The sequence below is a fragment of the Periophthalmus magnuspinnatus genome, chromosome 11 (assembly GCF_009829125.3).
Source record: "Periophthalmus magnuspinnatus isolate fPerMag1 chromosome 11, fPerMag1.2.pri, whole genome shotgun sequence".
In the NCBI taxonomy this organism is placed as follows: Eukaryota; Metazoa; Chordata; class Actinopteri; order Gobiiformes; family Gobiidae; genus Periophthalmus; species Periophthalmus magnuspinnatus.
The window spans coordinates 19,785,955-19,805,562 of record NC_047136.2 but is presented as its reverse complement, the minus strand read 5'-3'; the positions used below and the strand labels follow the sequence as shown (position 1 = coordinate 19,805,562).

The 19,608-nt window shown below is 43.0% G+C and overlaps 2 protein-coding genes across 2 annotated transcripts; one reads left to right on the top strand and one right to left on the bottom strand.

Moving 5' to 3' along the window:
* Window positions 1-707: 707 nt before the first annotated feature.
* zc3h12ab (zinc finger CCCH-type containing 12Ab) lies at window positions 708-11,248 on the bottom strand. The gene is made up of 6 exons (XM_033974891.2): window positions 11,134-11,248; window positions 9,191-9,684; window positions 5,482-5,621; window positions 4,770-5,004; window positions 4,095-4,195; window positions 708-3,463 (listed from the first exon to the last, which is right to left on the bottom strand). The coding sequence occupies exons 2-6, from the start codon at window positions 9,649-9,651 to the stop codon at window positions 2,643-2,645; spliced, it is 1,758 nt and encodes a 585-aa protein (XP_033830782.2). The 5' UTR covers window positions 9,652-9,684; window positions 11,134-11,248; the 3' UTR covers window positions 708-2,642.
* A 2,029-nt stretch (window positions 11,249-13,277) lies between these two features.
* On the top strand, window positions 13,278-17,950 carry smim13 (small integral membrane protein 13). The gene is made up of 2 exons (XM_055225547.1): window positions 13,278-13,711; window positions 15,470-17,950. The coding sequence occupies exons 1-2, from the start codon at window positions 13,636-13,638 to the stop codon at window positions 15,667-15,669; spliced, it is 276 nt and encodes a 91-aa protein (XP_055081522.1). The 5' UTR covers window positions 13,278-13,635; the 3' UTR covers window positions 15,670-17,950.
* Window positions 17,951-19,608: the final 1,658 nt, after the last annotated feature.

Here is a 19,608-nt window from a genome sequence, read left to right as displayed (position 1 = left end):
ATATTATGCAAATCAGTTGAATCATTTTAATAACTGCTCTAAACACAAGACGTTTCCCAGCATGCATTTCTGACAACTCCGTTTTATTATAGCTATTATTTAACTTATCAAATGTCACAGTAGATTTAAAGCTCCAATATTACACAAACTAAGCCCCATGTTCTAATGCTGTTACCTTGTCAAAAACAGACCTGGAGTTGTGTTTTGTTTCATTCACACATGTTTGAATAACACTTTATTATCAGTCTGTCTGCATCTCCAAACCTCAAAATGCTCTGTTCCACCTTGATGTCATGAAGTGGTGATTTTATTATTAACAGCTCCTTTTACCTTTAGTTCAGAAGAGATTCCAGGGCTGAAATCATCCAAATTATTCTAGTTGGATTCTAGTTGTATGGAGTTAAAAAAAAAAACCCAAACAAAATACAGTGGAGCACTTCCTGTATTACCACATGGCATCACAAGGTGGAACAGGGTGTTTTGTGTTTGAGAGAAGAACTCAGCCTAAATGTGCAGGGTTTGTGTGTTCAACATGTGTAAATGAAACAAAACACAACTCCAGGTCTGTTTGTGATGAGGAAACTACATTAGAACAGAATTTGTCATCAGAAACACCTGGCCGTGATCAGGGCAGTCCTGTGGGATGTCACGTAGTACTAGACTTTGTCTCCTGTAGGAAATAAGGAGTCCATTTTAAATCCAAAAATAAATTTGTTATAAGTTTATTTAAATAATTTTGTGAAATAGGAATTAGATTTAAAACAGGGAGGGGCTTTGGAAACAGTAAAGGCACAATCAGGAACGTTCAGTTTGTCATGGTGCTACATAAAGCAAGAACAACCACGATTATTATGATACAGATGATGGAACGAATTATGACCATTTTCCTTTACCCACTGGACTGTCCCTTTAAAAATATATATATATAAAAAAACCAAAATAACCTAAACTAATAATAATAACTAGTAATAACTACTGAATGAGAAGAGGCGGAGTCAGGCAGACCTCACGTTAAAGAGGGGGTATTTACTTCTATGGGGTACTGAAGAGGGGGTATTTTGATGCTCTGAGTCCCCCCCTCCCTTTGCACTCTGCACTGTCACTCCCCCTTCAGAGCACTATCACAACACTATCAGCTGCATCTCACTTATGGAACTACTGCACATCACATCAGGTTTGTCAAGTTGCTGTGTACAGTTTTGTATCATGTTTTTGTATATTTATGGAGAACTGTTGTGTGGGAGCATGGGTGACGTAGGCATGTGGGCGGAGCCTTGTACAGACTCGTACTGCTAACTGTAAGGTTGGAGGGTTGGAATAGGGTCCAGGAGAGATCTCTAGAATACTCAAACATGTATGGATGACATCTGAAACTTCTCCATGTTTTTGTTGAGGGTACAGTGTTAGAACATGGGTGAAAGATACATGGTCAAGTATACATCAACCCTCGTCTTTAAAACTGACACACAAAAAACAGTTTGAGTCATGGATCTGACAAAACATAAACTTTAAGTATTTACACATTTAACCAGAGCAGATCACAACATTTTAAATAAAGATACAATTTGCATCAACAGAATGCTGCCTTTACCAAACACTGAGACAGCTTCAGTTCAACTGGGACCTGCAGAGTGGATACCACCTGCAACCCACCACAACCAGGTCTAAACCAGGACTAAACCAGGAATAAACCAGGAATAAACCAGGTCTACACCATGACTAAACCAGGAATAAACCAGGACTAAACCAGGTCTAAACCAGGTATAAACTAGGAATAAACCAAGAATAAACCAGGAATAAACCAGGAATAAACCAGGTCTAAATCAGGTCTAAACCAGGAATACACCAGAACTAAACCAGGTCTACACCATGACTAAACCAGGAATAAACCAGGACTAAACCAGGTCTAAATCAGGTCTAAACCAGGACTAAACCAGGAATAAACCAGGAATAAACCAAGTCTAAACCAGGTCCAAACCAGGACTAAATCAGGACTAAACCAATTCTCAACCATAACTAAACCTGGTCTAAACCAGGACTAAACCAAGAGCTCTTGGTCAGAACTATTTGAATAACATTACTTCTGAACAGGGTCAACAGTATCTGTCTTTACAGAACAAAGATCATAATTATTACTCAACATCTCGGAGAGTCGTGGTCAGCACTGCCCAAGGACCCGTCTGCAGACGTGACCTCGAAGGGCCCGTCAGTAGGTGTGACCTGAGTGAAAAGACCTGTCTGCAGATGTAACTAGAGTGAAAAGACCTGTCTGCAGATGTGACCCGAGTGAAAGAGTCCATCTGCAGATGTGACCGTGAGCATTTTGCTCATGATTACAAACAGCAGCTGGATGAGTTTGCCTATTGTGCATGTATTAGTTCACACAGACACAGGGAGAACATGCAAACTTCACACAGAAGACTCCATAGTCTGGGAATTGAACTGAGAACCTTTGTGCTGTGAATCTAGCACAATCCATTCCTTTTCATTTGATTTGGGCTGAAAGTGTCCAACCATTTGAGATAAAAGTATAAAAATAGACCAGTCCACCAGACTAACTTTCAAAAAAACTCCAGGATTTGCAGTGTTTTTCTCGTTTTCAAGAGTTCATGTCCAAAAACGTGCCTCAAATTGTTTTTATTTTACAGTCCCTGGCCCTGCAGCCTCAGTATCTCTGCTAATAATCTCTGAGGGTCTAAAAGTTGAGGGTTTAAGTTCATCGCTGTATCCACCAACTGCACGTTAAAGATCGCTAGCAACTTCTTTCTAACTGCTTCTCTCTGGTCTTTGGCGTGTCCTGCGCTCACTTGGCTCTGCTCCCATTGTGAACTCTCCTCTGGTGCCCTGCACATGGCTCTAGGGGCCGCCATATATGGATCGGACCAGTACATTTGCTGTGGCGGTCTGTGCTGGCTGTACGCTCTCATCCCACCACTGTACGAGCCGTAGTTGGGATGAGCAGTCATGTTGTAAGCAAAGTTGATTTCTGATTGGGTGATGTGGGGATGCTGCTGGAAGCTATGGTGAGGTGCAGTGACGTGGCAGCAGTGACAGGGGGCGCTGTGAGGCTGTGAGTACAGGTTTGTCCCGTAGGTGGCGTCATAGTGAGGGTCGATGGAGCCCAAACCCGAGTCCAGATCGTGGGAGTCGATACTGGTGACCGAACCCTGCTCTAGTGAGGTCTGCCGGGACTTTCTGTCCTTCTTAGAGCAGCTCTTCTTACTGTGACCTTTGACCCCGGGAGAAATAGTACTCAGCTCTGGATGATGCTCTTTCTTCATGGTACCACCCAGAGTTAGTTTTTTGGCCATGTCCTCCACTAGAGAGAGGCTGTGCCCGGGAGCAGGTGTAAGGGCCGGTGCAGAGCTGCGGCTGCGGAGTTCATCAGCCAGGCTCTGGTTGGACTGCTTGGGGCGCTCCGGGTGCAGGAACCGGCACTTGATCCCAAACGTGCACTTCTTTCCTGGAAAGACAAAATGATTTGGTTTAATAAAAGTGAACAAACAAATATTTGTCCCTGTGTGGAAAATTTGCGCAGCAGGAGCCATTTTCTTGTGGTGCATCTGTTGGTTTCATTGTAACAAACATGAGGTGGGTGCAGTGACTCCTGAGCTAAACCTACAGGACTAGAACCTTAAATCAGTCCTCTTGTGCTTGTGTTTCTATGGTTCTAATCTCCAACACCTGTGGATCATTATGTTATAATTTACACATTTTAAAACACAATATTCATCTATAATGACTTAATTAAAGAAACAAGTTTGCTGACTTCCGAGTTAGAAAACTACGGTGCCCAATGGGAGCTGATGTCGCCGTAAACGTAACGTCACCATAATTATTGTTTGAACATGGATATCCATTGATTTTGAGCCCTCCTTCCATTCATCTCTGAATGTTTACAGCTTTGGTCAGACCAGTCACATTTTGGAGCTAATATCATGCCACAGCTGTCCAGGGGCAGACTGAGAAAAACATGGCTCCAAATCAGTGCCACAGGTGGGTGTGTTTTGCCAAAGGGCATTAGACACAAAAGTATATTTTGAACCAACTACTTTCAGTATTTATCGTGTGCGTCCAATCTCATCGTGTCTCACCATAAGGACACGGCTGCTTCTTCTGGACCACAGGACATTTACGACGCAGGTCATCCAGAGAAGGACCATGTCTCCCCATTGGGTCATCAGGAGGCATGAACCTGAGGAGCAGAGGAGAAGAGGAGAAGAGGGTCAGAGGAGCAGAGGAGGAAAAGGTCAGAGGAGCAGAGAGCCAGAGGAGCAGAGGAGGAGAGGGTCAGAGGAGCAGAGGAGGTGAGGGTCAGCGGAGCAGAGGAGAGGAGTAGAGGAGGAAAAGGTCAGAGGAGCAGAGGAGGAGAGAAGTAGAAGAGCAGAGGGTCAGAGGAGCAGAGGATCAGTGAGTCATAGGGTCAAAGGAGCAGAGGAGGAGAGGAGCAGAGGAGGAGAGGGTTAGAGGAGCAGAGGATCAGTGGGTCATAGTGTCAAAGGAGCAGAGGAGGAGAGGAGCAGAGGAGGAGAGGGTCAGAGGAGCAGAGGATCAGAGGGTAATAGGGTCAGAGGAGAAGAGGGTCAGAGGAGCAGAGGATCATAGGGTTAGAGGAGGAGAGGAGCAGAGGAGCAGAGGATCAGAGAGTCATAGGGTCAGCGGAGGAGAGGGTCAGCGGAGGAGAGGGTCCGAGGAGCAGACAAGCAGAAGAGCAGAGGGTCAGAGGAAGAGAGGAGCAGAGGGTTAGTGGAGCAGAGTAGCAGACTCACTTGTTGTTGACAAAGGAGAACATAATGAGCCGTTCTTCGATAAACCGTTTCCACTCCGGGTTCTCGCGCTGAAGGTCACGGTACATGTCGTTGGACACGATTAGCCCGTCCTCATCATATGCTAGCTTCACGATGTAGCGGTCGTCATGGCAAACTATCCGTTTACCGTTAACACGCTTCGATGGAGTGAACACCAGCAACTTTCTTTTCTCCAACTCTCGCAAAATATGCTGATCTGCAGAGAGAGAAGGACAGAAGGAGAGGAGAGAGGAAGGGGAGCAGGAGAGTAGGAGAGAGGGAGAGAACAAGTGAGAGAAGGAGAGGACAGAACAAGAGAAGGAGAGGAGAGAACAAGACAAGGGGCGAAGGAGAGAACAAGAAAAGGGGAGGGGGGGGGTATAGTTTTTTTTTTTTAAACAGTTAACATTTGCAAACTGCCCCCTGTTGCCCCAAATTGTATTTTGTTTCATTCTCAGAAGTTTGAGTAACTCTTTATTTATTAGTCTGTCTAAATCTAAGCTCAAAATGCACAGTGGAGCACTTCCTGTATTACCACATGACATCACAAGGTGGAACAGAGTGTTTTCTGTTTGAGAGAAGAACTCAGTCTAAATATGCAGCATTTCTGTGTTAAACATCTGTCAATGAAACAAGTCTGTTTGATGAGGAACAGAACAGAGATCAGAGCATAACTGGATTGCTCGTGATGTACCTGAGATGGGGACATCTGGACGAGGTTTCTCGTTCCTCCAGGATGGCACAAACACAGTCACACTTTTATGACCTCGCTCCAGGAAGAAGTTTACCGCGATCTGGATTCCCAAACAGGAAAACACTTCCTTATTCCCGTGACTGCCGGAGGAACAAGGGGCAGTTACACATATGATAGTACAATCTGATCCCATACTGAAACTGATATTTTAGAATTATACTGGTACTTAAATGAATCCTGACTCCTGAGTCCTGAATGATGAATCCACACTCATCTTCGTTTCACTTTGTTTAATTGTGTGTCATTTGTTGAGCTAAAGATGTGAACATTTCATTGGTGTTTAGTCGTCATGAACCTCTTTGTGTTTAGGTTTAGCTTATGAAATCTGATGTGTGTCTGTGTATGTAAGGAAATCTGAGCCAGGAACTGCCCAAGTACAAACAGTTTATTAAATGCCTGACGAGAGAGCAGAAGATGCTGGATCATTGTTACACAACGGTCAGTGGAGCCTACAGAGCCATGCTCCGCGCTGCTCTGGGATTCTCTTATCACATCATGGTTCGCCTCATCCCTGCTTAGAAACAACGGCTGAAACTCTCCAAACCTGCTGTGAGGACTTCTAAGAAGTGGACCAGTGAGGCTGTGGAGGAGCTTCGCACGTCTTTGGACACTACAGACTGGGATGTGTTCAAGGCTGCCACAGACAGTTTGGATGAGTACACAGACACTGTGACGTCATACATTCAGTTCTGTGAGGACAGCATCGTTCCATCATGGACCAGGGTGACTTTTAACAACGACAAACCCTGGTTCACACCCAGACTGAGACATCTGAGGAGGGAAAATGAGATGGCTTTCAAGGCAGAAGATCGTGAAGGCTACAGGCGTTGCAAGTATGCGTTTAGCAAAGAGGTGGAAAAGGCTAAAGGGAAGTACAATACACGTCTGCTTCTGTCTGGAGAGGGCTTAGGCAAATCACCAACTACAGGCCCAAAGCCCCTCCCTTCGTGGACAACTAACAACTAGTAGAAAAGTTAAACAGCTTTTATGCGAGGTTTGAAGTTTCACACCCCTCCCCCTCCTCCCTCACCATCATGGACATTACCTCCAAACCCACCTTGGACCCCCCCCTCCTCCCCCACTGCCCTCACAGTTTTGGAGCAGGACGTGACTAAGCTTTTCAGGAAGCAGAATCCCTGTAAGGCTGTGGGCCCAGATGGGCTCCTTCCACCCTTAGACACTGTGCTGAGGAAATGGCTCCTGTCTTCACAGACATTTTTAACACCTCCCTGGAGTCATGTCACGTCCCAGCCTGCTTCAAGCTGTCCACCATCGTCCCCGTCCCCAAGAAACCCAGGATCACTGGACTTAATGACTACAGACCTGTGGTGCTGACGTCCGTAGTCATGAAGTCATTTGAGCGCCTGGTCCTGCACCACCTCAAGTCCCTCACCAATCCCCCTTCTGGACCCTCTGCAGTTTGCCTACAGAGCCAATCGTTCTGTAGACGACACCATTAACCTGCCACTTCACTTCATCCTCCAGCATCTGGACTCCCCGGGAACCTACGCCAGGATCCCGTTTGTGGACTTCAGCTCTGCATTCAACACCATCCTCCCTGCTCTGCTCCAGGACAAGCTCGCTCAGCTCAATGTGCCTGACTCCACCTGCAGGTGGATCACTGACATCCTGACGGACAGGAGGCAGCGCGTACGGCTGGGGAAGAATGTCTCGAACACTCGGACTATCAGCACAGGATCTCCACAGGGCTGTGTACTTTCTCCCCTGCTCTTCTCCCTGTACACCAACTGCTGCACCTCCAGCCACGACTCCGTCAAACTGGTTATGTTTGCAGATGACACCACCCTCATTGGACTCATCTCGGACGGCGATGAATCTGCCTACAGGAGGGAGGTGGACCGGCTGGTGTCCTGGTGCAGCAGCAACAACCTGGAGCTTAACGCCCAGAAGACAGTGGAGATGATTGTGGACTTCAGGAAAGTCACAGCCCCCCTGCCTCCCCTCACCCTGACGGACTCCCCCATCACCACTGTGGACTCTTTCCGCTTCCTGGGCACCTGCATCACCCAGGATCTCAAGTGGGAGCCGACCATCAGCTCCCTCATCAAGAAATCCCATCACAAGATATTCCACCTGCGGCAGCTGAGGAAATGCAAGCTGCCGGTCCAGATGATGGTGCAGTTTTACACTTCCATCATTGTGTCCATCCTCACCTCCTCCATCACTGTGTGGTTCGCTGGGGCCACTGCCAGGGACATACAGAGACTGCAGCGCATTGTGCGCTCTGCTGAGAAGGTGATTGGCTGCTCCTTCCATCTATACAGGACCTGTACGTCTCCAGGACTCGGGGGCGAGCAGGCCGTATAGCAGCTGACACCTCTCACCCTGGACATGGACACTTCCCTCTGGCAGGAGACTACGGTCCATTGGGACCAGAACCTCTTGTCATAAGAACAGTTTCTTCCCCTCTGCCATTTGTCTCATCAACACTTTATAATATTTGCACAAAACTGGACACTTTATAACACCGGTCACTTTAATAAGTCATGTTTGCACTGTTGTTCTGATGCTGCTGTTGTATATATTTTCTACCTTTAAGTATTTTATTTGATTTTTAAGCATATCTTTTTTAACTTCGTGCATGCCCTTATTTGTATTTGTATTTATTCAGTGTGTTTTATGTTTTATGTTGCACTTTATCACCAAAATAAGTTCCCAGTTTGTGAACTGTGTTCACAAACGATGGCAATAAAAGGATTCTGATTCTGATGTATATGTGTGTGAATATGTGTGTGCATATGTGTGTGTGTGTGTGTGTGTGTAAGTGTGCTGTGTATATATGTGTGTTTATGATGTGTATGTGTGTGTATGTATGTGTTGCATGTGTGTTTGTGTGTCTGTATATATGCGTTATGTGTGTGTATGTGTGTGTATGTGTGTGAACATTGGAGCTCAAAGTGATCGGGCCAGTTTTGAAACAGCAGCCAGAGGTATGTCTGATTTGCATATTCACTCTGCAGACGTCAACAGACAAGCACAAGCCTGCACAGGTCTAGACCTGGTTTAGTCCTGGCTTAGTCCTGGTTTAGACCTGTTTTAGACCTGGCTTAGTCCTGGTTTAGTCCTGGTTTAGTCCTGGTTTAGACTTAGTTTAGACCTGGTTTTGGTTCTTGTTTAGTCATGGTTTAGACCTGGTTTAGACCTGGTTTAGTCCTGGCTTAGTCCTGGTTTAGTCCTGGTTTAGTCCTGGTTTAGACTTAGTTTAGACTTAGTTTAGATCTGGTTTTGGTTCTTGTTTAGTCTTGCTTTAGACTTGGTTTAGTCCTGGTTTAGTCCTGGTTTAATCCTGGTTTAGTCCTGGTTTAGTCCTGGTTTAGTCCTGGTTCAGTCCTAGTTTTGACCTGGTTTGGTCCTTGTTTAGACGTGGTTTAGACCTGGTTTGGTCCTGGTTTAGTCCTGGTTTAATCCTGGTTTAGACCTGGTTTAGTCCTGGTTTAGTCCCGGTTTAGTCCTTTAGCATTCATATGCCTGAACGTGTTATGTTAATGTTTGTTTACATTATTAACTTTGGGGGACGGGGGTGAGGGTGGTCTGTTATGTCACTAACAATAACAAGGTCAAAAACATGTAAATGACACATCAAATACTGTAAATGCCATGATAAACTGGACAAACTTGTTAAACTGACCTCATGGCGATGTTGCTCCCGTCAATGACCACGTGTCTATAGGGGTCCTCCTCCTCTCCGCTCTCCTCAGGGCCTTGGCTCAGCCCTGACCCCAGAACAGGCATCTGCGTCGGGGCTCTCGTTGTGCACGTGCCGCCCTGTACGATTGGAACGTTCATCCGCACAGTCTGAGGGTCAGAATGCTTCGTCTCGTCAATCTTCACCAGCTTCTCTAGCAGTTTGTCCGTGTCCATTCCCGGCCCAAACTTCAGCACCACCTTCTGGACCTGCTCCGTGGTGTAACCCAGTTTGTGGAAGAGTTCCAGCTGGGATCTGGAGTGTGCTTGCTGGTGTAGAGAGTCAGGGAGACTCAGGGAGGTGGAGGAGGTGGAGGAGGGAGGAGGAGACGACGGCCATGTTAAAGACCTATCCTGGAACATTTCAGTCCAAATGTTTCTAGCGAAAAGGACCTCGGAATTCATCTCTGTCCATAGAAGATTGACTCATCTCAGCACCTGTAGTACAACAGTAAACATAAAGATGGTCCAGTGCAAAGATTTAAACTGTTACCTCTAAGCACAACTGTAAAAACACAATTTGTAGAATTCTCCAAACTGAAAATACTAAACTTTGAAGAGGAAACTGAGGTTGTAAGTCGTGTCTGATTGGCTCAATCAGGAGTGAACCCAGGATACATATAAATAAAAAAATTAACTAAATTGAAAATAAATAAATATGAACTTATATTTTTTTTGAAGGGTCTGACACTGAACCTAAAAGCATGAATACACATGTTTATAATAGAGATATATTTGGGTCTTTTAGAGGCCCTTTTAGCGTATCGACTATCAGCCTTAAATCTCCAGCAAAGGCCAACATTTTGTTTTGGTCGATCTGCCTACAAATCTACATAAAGCTTTATGTTAATCCTTTGATCAAAGAGAAAACTGAACGTGACCGCAACTCTTTTACACGTTTGTAGTCAAAAAAGACTTTGTAGTAAATTTCCATGAAACATATATTCAAAATTGTCTGAAAATATCAGCCCAAAACTATGGCAGAATTTCTGGCACATGTGTTTCTGGCCCATGTGTTGCAGATCTTATGGCCCAAACCTTTCTCTGTGTTCTAAACATATTGGAGATGACTTGTTGGTACGTGGTAAAGTTCGTTCATATTAACGTGACCACAGGCTGAAGACATCATATTCTCACTTTTTAAAAAGGGAGGGGTTGCCACCTGCTCTACACCATGGAGATATAAAAATGTAAAGCCATACTGTGGAAAATTCCAGGCAAAGCAATAATACCTCCACGGAGACAAGCAAGTGGTGAACCTCCACCAAAAAGTTACGCAGTGCGTCTTTAAATAATGTGACATAACTTTCCATTTATTGGACAATATTTACGAAAAAAAAAAATATCTTTACCAAATATGAACTGTCCAACTGTTTTAAAGAAAACATACACAAAAGAACTCCATGAAAGTACTCTTTATGGTAACAACAGTAGAAGTAGTAATAATAGCTGTAGTAGCAGCAGTATTCTCTAGTAGTAGTGCAAGAAGTTATCATGGTAATAGCTAAAGCCTAACACTATTAAAATACTATAATACTAGTATTTATACTTCTACTTCGTTGCTTTAATGTATGAAAACACACAAACTTGATACAAGAAGTTAAATGTAAACTTAAAAACAGCAATAAGCCACATTAGCCCTAACACAAAAACATTCGTCATGATGTAAACTGTGCGTAGCGAGTCTTTGGCTTATGACGTGAAGGACATACAACACGTCAAGATAAATATGTGTATTTATATGATTATAACAATATAATAAACACATCTGAAAAGCACTTTACGTGTAGTCTTTTGCGTGTCCTGTTGAGTTGACACGTCTCTAAAATCCTCCTCGCCTGCGTAACCGTGCGTAAAAGTTGAAAATCATGCCATAGACGACCTTACCTTTTGGGTTACGCTCTCCCCAAACTCTCGTTATGTCCCGTGAGTCCTCCGGACGCAGAGAAGACCACGAGAGCGCGTGTCAGCTGGTTTTCTTAAGACTGAACCTCGACAGGGAAGTGGATTTCAGGCGTTGCTCCCGTGCGTCCCACGCGCGTGCACTCCCCACACATCGGTCACACACCGAATAGTCAAATGAGCTGATGACAGAGGTGCGGTCACGTGACGCAACAAGGTGAGAACGGCGCAGGTGAGACAGGAAGAAAAACTAAATAATGCTGCTGTAGAATCACAACAATTAAAGAGCTGAACTAGAATAGGGCTGTGTTTTAAGAGACCTCACGCATGCGCACACACTGCAGAACACGACTAGTCAAAAGTTAAACATTGTAGATTCTCATGGAAGCATCAAAACTCTGAATGACAAATGTGAATGTAGTGAACAAAAATACACTCAAAATAACGCCAAACCTGTTTTAGATCTAATTTTAAAAAAATATCCTCCACTCTTTGCATTGGTCACTTTGGTCACTGCTTCTGACCCTGAGGCAGATGTGAAGTGAAAACCATTTGAGGGATTTCATTATGAATCTCACTGAGAGAGGGACGAGGGTTTGAGCTCCACAAAAGAAAAGAGGTGAGAATCTGAGGATCTGAAAATAAAAGATACAAGTATTTAGTTGTTTCTGTGATTTATTTGAACATAATTCCAAACTTCTTCATGTAACTGAAGTCTTCTGTGTTTATAAAATGTAGAAAATAGTAAACTTAACCAAAAGTTTGACATGTAGAACAGGACTAAACCTGAGCCAGAACTAAACCAGGATTAAACCAGGACCAGAGCAGATCAGCTCCCTGGTTTTGGACAATAATTTTCGTTGTATTCACAAATACAAAAGGCCATATCCACGTGTTTATACACATATATTTATATACATATATTTAAACTGTGTTTTTAATGTTCTCTCGTAAGTCCTGAAGTGTTCTGGCCTCGGGGGAACATCAGTGTGGTTTATGTTTGGAGTTCTTCTTCTTCTTGTTGTTCTTCTTTGAGTCAGCAAACAATAAGCATGCGGTACGTGCACAACTGGTCATACTCACAGACTGTTTATATAAATGGACGTAGCTAACCTGCTAGCGGCCGAGGTCGCTCCTGCTAGTATTAGCAACAGGTTTGATTGACAGCGTTACTAAGCGCCACCACGATTAGCTTTATTTGACTGGAACCAAATGCTGTGGTTGACATCACACTCACTCTGTCCATGTCATTATACAGAATGTAATTTTCTCTGTGGTTGTCCAGTTTCTGACCTGGTTTGGTTAGTTATTGTCAGGTCAGATTACATCTGAACGCTTTGATTGGAATCACATGACTTTAGTCACTGCTCACACAAAATCACAGCTTGTTTTTTCAAAAGAATCATTTGATACATTTTTCAATAATTTGTCATGTTGAATTAAAAAAAAAACTCAGCGCGAGACTTTAACTAAACCTGATGAACAAATAAACAAATAAATATATCTTAAAGATGCTCCTCCCACAGATTCATAACCACATTCTTCCAATAACATGGCATGTTTTTAGAACCTAAACCCACAGACTGTATAAAGATGTGAACTGAGTGAGACGTCACCCACAGCACTCAGCTCACAATGGTGAAATGAAAGCCCACAATCATGTAGAGCTAATAATATGAACATTTTAAGACCAAAATAACGAGTCTGACTGCAGCAATTACAGAAAGAGGGGCCACAGTTTTTCAATGTATAGTGAATTGGAGCCAGAGTCGATGGAGCTGGAAGTGTGCCCATGTTCACTTCCTGTTTGGAATGTGGCAGCTAGCAGGTTAGCTATGTCAATTTACATACAGTGTATCGGAGGGACAGATGGCGCAGATGGTGTCAGTCTGTTCTGGGGCAGTTGTGATTTTGAGCGTCTGAAACATACTCTGTATAAGACTCTATAAGCCTCTCTTCTGTTTGTTCAATAGTTCTGTTACTGTCACTTTAAACCCCTGACATTAACCCTCTGACACTGTTTGCTCACAAAAACATTTCGCACCTTAACATTTTTTAACAACTTTATCTATAACTACATTACCCATAGGCCCTTGTTCCTCCGCGCAGCCGCAGTAGGTCTCCTTTTCGTGACGCCGATGTTGTCTTAACCCAGTTTGTGTCGTCTTTGTCGGCTCCTTTTGAGCCTGTACCTCCCGCTGCAGTTATGTAGTCCGCAGTGAAAGGACTTTACTCCTTCCGTGACCCTGGCCTTCAGCTACTGTCACTGTTTATTTTATATTCAGCGGCTTTTTGTGCATTTTACCCGCCGCTATCTGCGAGGAGCTAACGGCTGCTAGCCGCCGCCGCGCTACAAACAAGCGCTTTGGGGCTTCACTGTCCTCCAGCCGGGTCCGTGTGCGTGATCCCCAGACAACGAGGCTCTTACCCAGCCTCAGACTAAAGGAAGCCCCGGGGTTTGTGCTGATGCCGGAGAGGGCGTGAAACATGTGGCAGAGCGTCGGGCTCACGTTACTGGTCATCGTGGCTACGCTGATCTGCGCGCTGCTCTTTATGCTTTTTGGTGAGAACTTTTTAATTAAACTGTTCATTACGCACTGATCCGTTTTAGTGTTGTTTCCTCATCACAGACAGCCCTGGAGTTGTGTCTTGTTTCATTCACACATGTTTAACACACAAACTCTGCATATTTAGGCTGAGTTCTTCTCTCAAACAGAAAACACTGTTCCACCTTGTGATGTCATTGAGTGGTGATACAGGAAGTGCTCCATTGTGTTTTTAAACTCCAAACACAGAGTTATTTGATGATTTCAGCCCTGGAATTGCCAATCTCTACTGAGCTCAAGATAAAAGGAGCTGTTACCTTGAAAATTACCTCTCCTTGACATCACCAGGTGGAACAGAGCATTTTGAGGTTTGGAGATGTAGACAGACTAATAATAAAGCCTTACTTAAACGTGTGTGAATGAAACAAAATACAACTCAAGGTATGTTTTTGAGGAGGTAACAGCATTAGAACATGGAGCTCACAAGAGTCAGTTTGTGTGATACAGGAGCTTTAATGATAAAAAAAAAGGAAATAAATGACTTGTGTACGACGTTTTAGTGTAACTGAGGTTTGGGGGCTGTGTGTCCTTGTTATGTAACTAAAATATCTCTGTGGCGTGTCCATATCAGAAGTGTCAGGCTGTGTGTGTGTGTGCTGTGTGTGTAAGTCACTGCAGGAGTTTGGACAGCTCTATTTTTACTTTTGCAGAGGAACCCGGCTCGTGTTTGCGTTCTCTCCTTGAGAACAGAACAAGATGTTTTTGATGATTTTTTTTAATAGAAAAATCATGTTGTACCTGTAGTTTAGACCTCCACAAACATGATCTGAAATGTCCTGTGTGTCTGATGCCCTCCCAGTGTGTCAGATGCCTTTCCTGTGTTACATGCCCTTCCTGTGATCTGTACAAGCATGTTCTCAAATGTGATTCTTGTGTTAGTTTGTCAGTTCAGATTTAGTCATATGTTAGTGTTTGATTCTCAGATGTTCCTGGAGGTGTTCATCTGAACAGAATTCTACTTTAAAAAAATAAATTGCAGCTTTTGTAAACGGTATCTGATTAGTTTTTGAGTATATCATGATTTTTTCCAAACTATAAACTCTCTTTTTGGAAACTCAAAGACACTGTTCTCTGTAGAGCTGTCAAAAGTATAAAAAATCAGAAGTCATTTGTCTCAGGTATTGATACTAAAAAAGTCCCATTGACAGGAATGAACCTTTCCTGAATATCTTTAGAAAAACTTGAGCTGTATCAGAACAAGTATAAGTAGCTGAAACACACACAGACACACAGGCTAGGATTTTCTGGTGTCAGATGCAGGTCAAACCCAAATACCCTCTGGTTTGTGGAGGGTCGCGATGCCGCCTCGGTGTGAACTCTAGATCTACAACACAAAGAGTCACTGCTCTAAAGAACTCTGGCTTTTTATGATAAGTTTTTTCCAAAGTAAATCAGTAATCACATTACTTTGTTATTACATGACTAATCCCTCAGTGGTCCAGGCAGGTTCCATAGTGGTCCATGGGTGTATACTATTCTATGTGTCTTATACTTGTTCTGATACAGCTCAAGATCATTCTAAAGATATTCAGGAAAGGTTCATTTCTGTCAATGGGACTTTTTTAAGTATCGATACCTGCAATCTAGTTTTAGTATCGATTAATGTCTGATTTTTGATTATTTTTGACAACACTACGACGTTATAACATGAAATCTCATTAAGGTTTATTAAAACTATTTACTCACTGTTTGTTGCTTTCCTCTGCCCCCTTCAGGCTGGTATGTGGTGTGGCAGCTCTTCTTATCCAAGTTTAAGTTCCTTCGGGAACTCGTGAGCGACGCAACAACTCCTCAGGCCGAGACCCCCTCCGAGTCCGAGTCCAGATCTGAGTCCAGAACTGAGTCCAACCCGGCTTCGCTGAGGTCTAGACCCAAGACCGCGAGGCAAAGACTGGCCTCTCCGGAAATCTCTTAAATAGAATCTTCATTTTGAGAGACGATTATTTTGTTTGTTTTACCGTAATTTGAAATTGATGGATGTCAGGGTCAGAGGTCAGGTCTCTTTAAACTACCCAGGTTAATCTGGTTCAAAAGGGAGAAGCCATTGGTTTAATATCGGCCACATTCCTCTGTGTGACATTTTTAATATTATATAATATATATATTATATTATATTAATATGTAAAGGTGCATTGTGTTACTTTTGTGATCTCCATAGAGTAGGCCTGTCAAAATTATCAAAAATCACACTAATTGATATTAAAACTGATATCGAAACTAGATACAAAGGTATCGATACTAAAAAAGTCCCAGTGACTGAAATGAATCTTTCCTGAATATCTGCATATTCCGCTAGTAGACACATAGACTAGTATACACCCATGGACCACTGTGGAACCTACTGAGCACAGAGGGATTACACAGATGTAAGACACATGGGAATAGAAAAGAAATTACTACCATTTAATGTGGAAAATCACAGTATATTGTCTATAGAAAGTGTTATTATTATCATTGTGGTTTCAGGATTGGTATGTAGTATCAAATCAATGCCTTATTATTGAAATCCAGCTTGAAATTAGTATCGCTATAACACTACCATAGAGATCTAATTGCTTTGCCGGACATGTTCCACAGTATGGCATTAAACTTCCCCGTCTCCATGAACACAGGTGATGTCGCTAGGCCAAGTTACAGTTCAGATCTATGGAGAGGCATGCTTGCTCACAGTAAGAATGCAGGTTTCTCATGTTATTTTTGTGGAACATTCCTGGTGAGCCTATAACATCTCCATGGAGATGGGTTGGTCAACCCTTGACTACAAATGATACACAGTGCACCTTTAAGCTTGAGGTGGGTGATATTTTGGGTTTTTCTCTCGATGGCGTTGAACAGATTTTTGAAGTCCCTGAGAATCTGAAATGTGCCTGTGGATGTTTTGGTTTGTGATTTGTACAAAAGGTGAATGGACTTAAAATGATCCACAAAGAAATATCACCTTTATACTCCTGTTTTTAATGTTAAATCAGCTCTCGGAAAATGTCCTTTCAAAACCACCAGTCTCTGGAGTCTCCTCGTGATGGAGTCTCCTCGTGATGGAGTCTCCTCGTGATGGAGTCTCCTCGTGATGGAGTCTCCTCGTGATGGAGTCTCCTCGTGATGGAGTCTCCTCGTGATGGAGTCTCCTCGTGATGGAGTCTCCTCGTGATGGAGTCCCCTCGTGATGGAGTCCCCTCGTGATGGAGCTGACAGCTTAATGGAGCCCACCTTAGGGCCAAACACAGGGCTCTGGGTTTAGCTGCTTCCCTGGATCAAAAGTCACTTTACAGGTTGGTTTAAATGTTCAGTGTGTAGTTCACCAGAACATAAACCAGAACCTAAACAGAACATTATGATATGTTAGAACGGGCTCAGTCTTTGAGTTTGATAAATGAGCCAAAGACTGGGTCAGACATTCAAAACTGTGGAGTGCCTAAGGTCTGGTTTAAGTCCCGTCTTAAATCCTGTTTTTAGTCCCACTTTAGGCCTGTTTTTTTAGTCTTGTTCCCAATTGATCTAAACTGAAGTACTCTTTTTAAAGTGGTCTCAAATTGAGCCAAAGTGCATTAAAACGAAAAACAAAAATTCTGCAGTGGTCTAGTTTGACCTCAGACTGCTGTACAGACCACTGACAAGGCACTGGCCCTATCCCACAATGAAACTAACTCCTTAAGATTTCTACACAGCAGCTTTTAGTCAGTAAAATTTTTGCACAATATTTAAAGCTCCACTGTGTGACTTTTTCATAGGGAGTTTCTGACCTACTCATCTCTAAGGAGACACCATTTATTTGCCCAGAATGTTCCACAGTATGGCGTAGAACGTATCCATCCACCTGTAATTGAATAAATACAAGAATGACCACTAGAATGCTACACTGAGGAACATTCTAATAAAAGTGTTAATATTTCCAGACAGAAAAGTTACATAATGGATCTTTAACTCTCTGTCCAGTCTGCACCATTTCAATGTTTCTGTTTCTTGTTCATTTTTGTTCAGTAAATTCCTCTGATGTAAACTCAATTTAGACAAAGACACAGTGAAAGACAAACTGCAGAGTTAAACTGAAGACGAGTGTAGAGCCTGGTCTAAACAAATGTGGGTATTTTTGTAAACAACATTTGAAAGTGAAACTTAGTCAAATCCTCATAGGCGTTTTGAACTATTACCTCACTGTTTATGTAACGGCTTTGACTTTGGTCCCTCAATAAACCAAGTATTTACACAAACTGTGTGTTCTACATCTGTTACTTTTACAAAGTCATTTCATGTTGTTAATGTGTTCTATAGAATAGAGTGGTGCAGTGATTAGGCATTTGCCCACCAGCCACAGGGTTGATGGTGTAAATTTTGATTAAGTCCGTATAGTTGAATAGGCAGCATTTGCTTCTTCGGTTTATTTCTGACCAGTATATAAAATATTAAAACGTGTACTGAGCACTCTAGTAATAGAAATACTGTCCAAGATAATGTAGCGTCCAAAGTGTAACACTGGGTGGCAGTAGAGTCCCAACTATTAGTACAACCTCAGTGGCAGTGGTGTTTTCTTCTGAGAGTTTTGAAAACTGAGGAGACGGTAAAACCTTTAAAATAATACAATCATAGTATAAAACTTTTCAGTCAGGCCAGGAACATTTTAGGAACACAAAAACAACAGCCTTAATGTGAACAGGGTAAAGGAGTTAAAGGGGCTAAAGAAGTTAAAGGGGTTAAAGGGTTTAAAATGGTTAGAGGTGTTAAAGGGGCTAAAGGTTTAACCCCCCTTGGGGGCAATTGGTCTAACAAGTATTCACACTTCAAACTCTGTCCCTGTTTGTATCAGAAACACCAGTCTATGATCAGAGCAGTCCTGTGTGATATCACATAGTACGTGAAACAGACGCCACTAGGAGCTGCACACACTTAGATTTAGATGTTTCTGATTCATCAGGTTTGCACTAAAATGACCAAAAACACAGTAGATAATGCTGTTCTAACACCATATACATTTGGTTTATTGTTTGGTTCCACTTTAATGTCCCACTTTAATGCTCCACTCCAAACAGAAAGGGGTGGGGGGTATAAAGAAGTGGACTAAGTGAGAGTGACGTCACCCACAGCGTTCGGCTCCCACTGAAGCTCATTGAGGCTAGCAGTTATAGCAGCAAATTTAGATCCAAGTTCCAGTACATTTGGAATTCTTAGCAACAGCAACAAGCTAGCGAAAGCGACCTCGGGTAAAGAAGGCACCTGATTTGTCTGTTATTAATGTGCATATCTTTAATCACGGACACAATAGAACAGTTTTTCAATGTAAAGTGATTTGGAGCCAGAAGCGCGCCCACATGATCACTTCCTGTTTGCAACGTAGCGGCTATCAGGTTAGCTATGGATTTATATATAGTCTATGGTCAGATTACATTTCTAATAGGAGTATACAGACGGGTCATTATATTACAGATGACATGACCACAGACCACAAGTTAAAACCTTTTTCACACTGACCACACACCTGAACATCTCACTGATCACACACACACCTGAACATTTCACTGTTTAAATTGTTGTTTAAGTAGTTTTTAAATGCTGTCATGGTGTCCTGTTCATATTTCCTGCTCAAACTCAGGGCCCTGGTGCAGTGATGCTGTAGGGTGCAAACCACGCACAGGAAGTGACTGTGGGCAGAACAGGAACTGATGACTTAACCGGGTCAAAAACAGAACTAAACCAGGTCTAAAACAAGACTAAACTGGGTCTAAACAAATGTTGAACCTGGTCATTTTGATTAGAGATTACAACCAAGAACTTACTAACAACTCACAAACATTCACTTTAGCTGCCCCATCTGTGTCAAATATGATTGGCCTGTATAATGTGTGACGTCATCTGAAACACA

What these genes read in the sequence shown, in the direction of transcription:
- zc3h12ab (XM_033974891.2), bottom strand. Translation starts at nt 9,651, where the DNA reads ATGAATTCCGAGGTCCTTTTCGCTAGAAACATTTGGACTGAAATGTTC. An exon ending in TCCAGATGTCCCCATCTCAG is followed by an intron (nt 5,005 to 5,481) that starts GTACATCACGAG and finishes CTCTCTCTGCAG; the next exon opens with ATCAGCATATTTTGCGAGAG. An exon ending in GAAGCAGCCGTGTCCTTATG is followed by an intron (nt 3,464 to 4,094) that starts GTGAGACACGAT and finishes TTGTCTTTCCAG; the next exon opens with GAAAGAAGTGCACGTTTGGG.
- smim13 (XM_055225547.1), top strand. Translation starts at nt 13,636, where the DNA reads ATGTGGCAGAGCGTCGGGCTCACGTTACTGGTCATCGTGGCTACGCTG. An exon ending in GCTGCTCTTTATGCTTTTTG is followed by an intron (nt 13,712 to 15,469) that starts GTGAGAACTTTT and finishes TGCCCCCTTCAG; the next exon opens with GCTGGTATGTGGTGTGGCAG.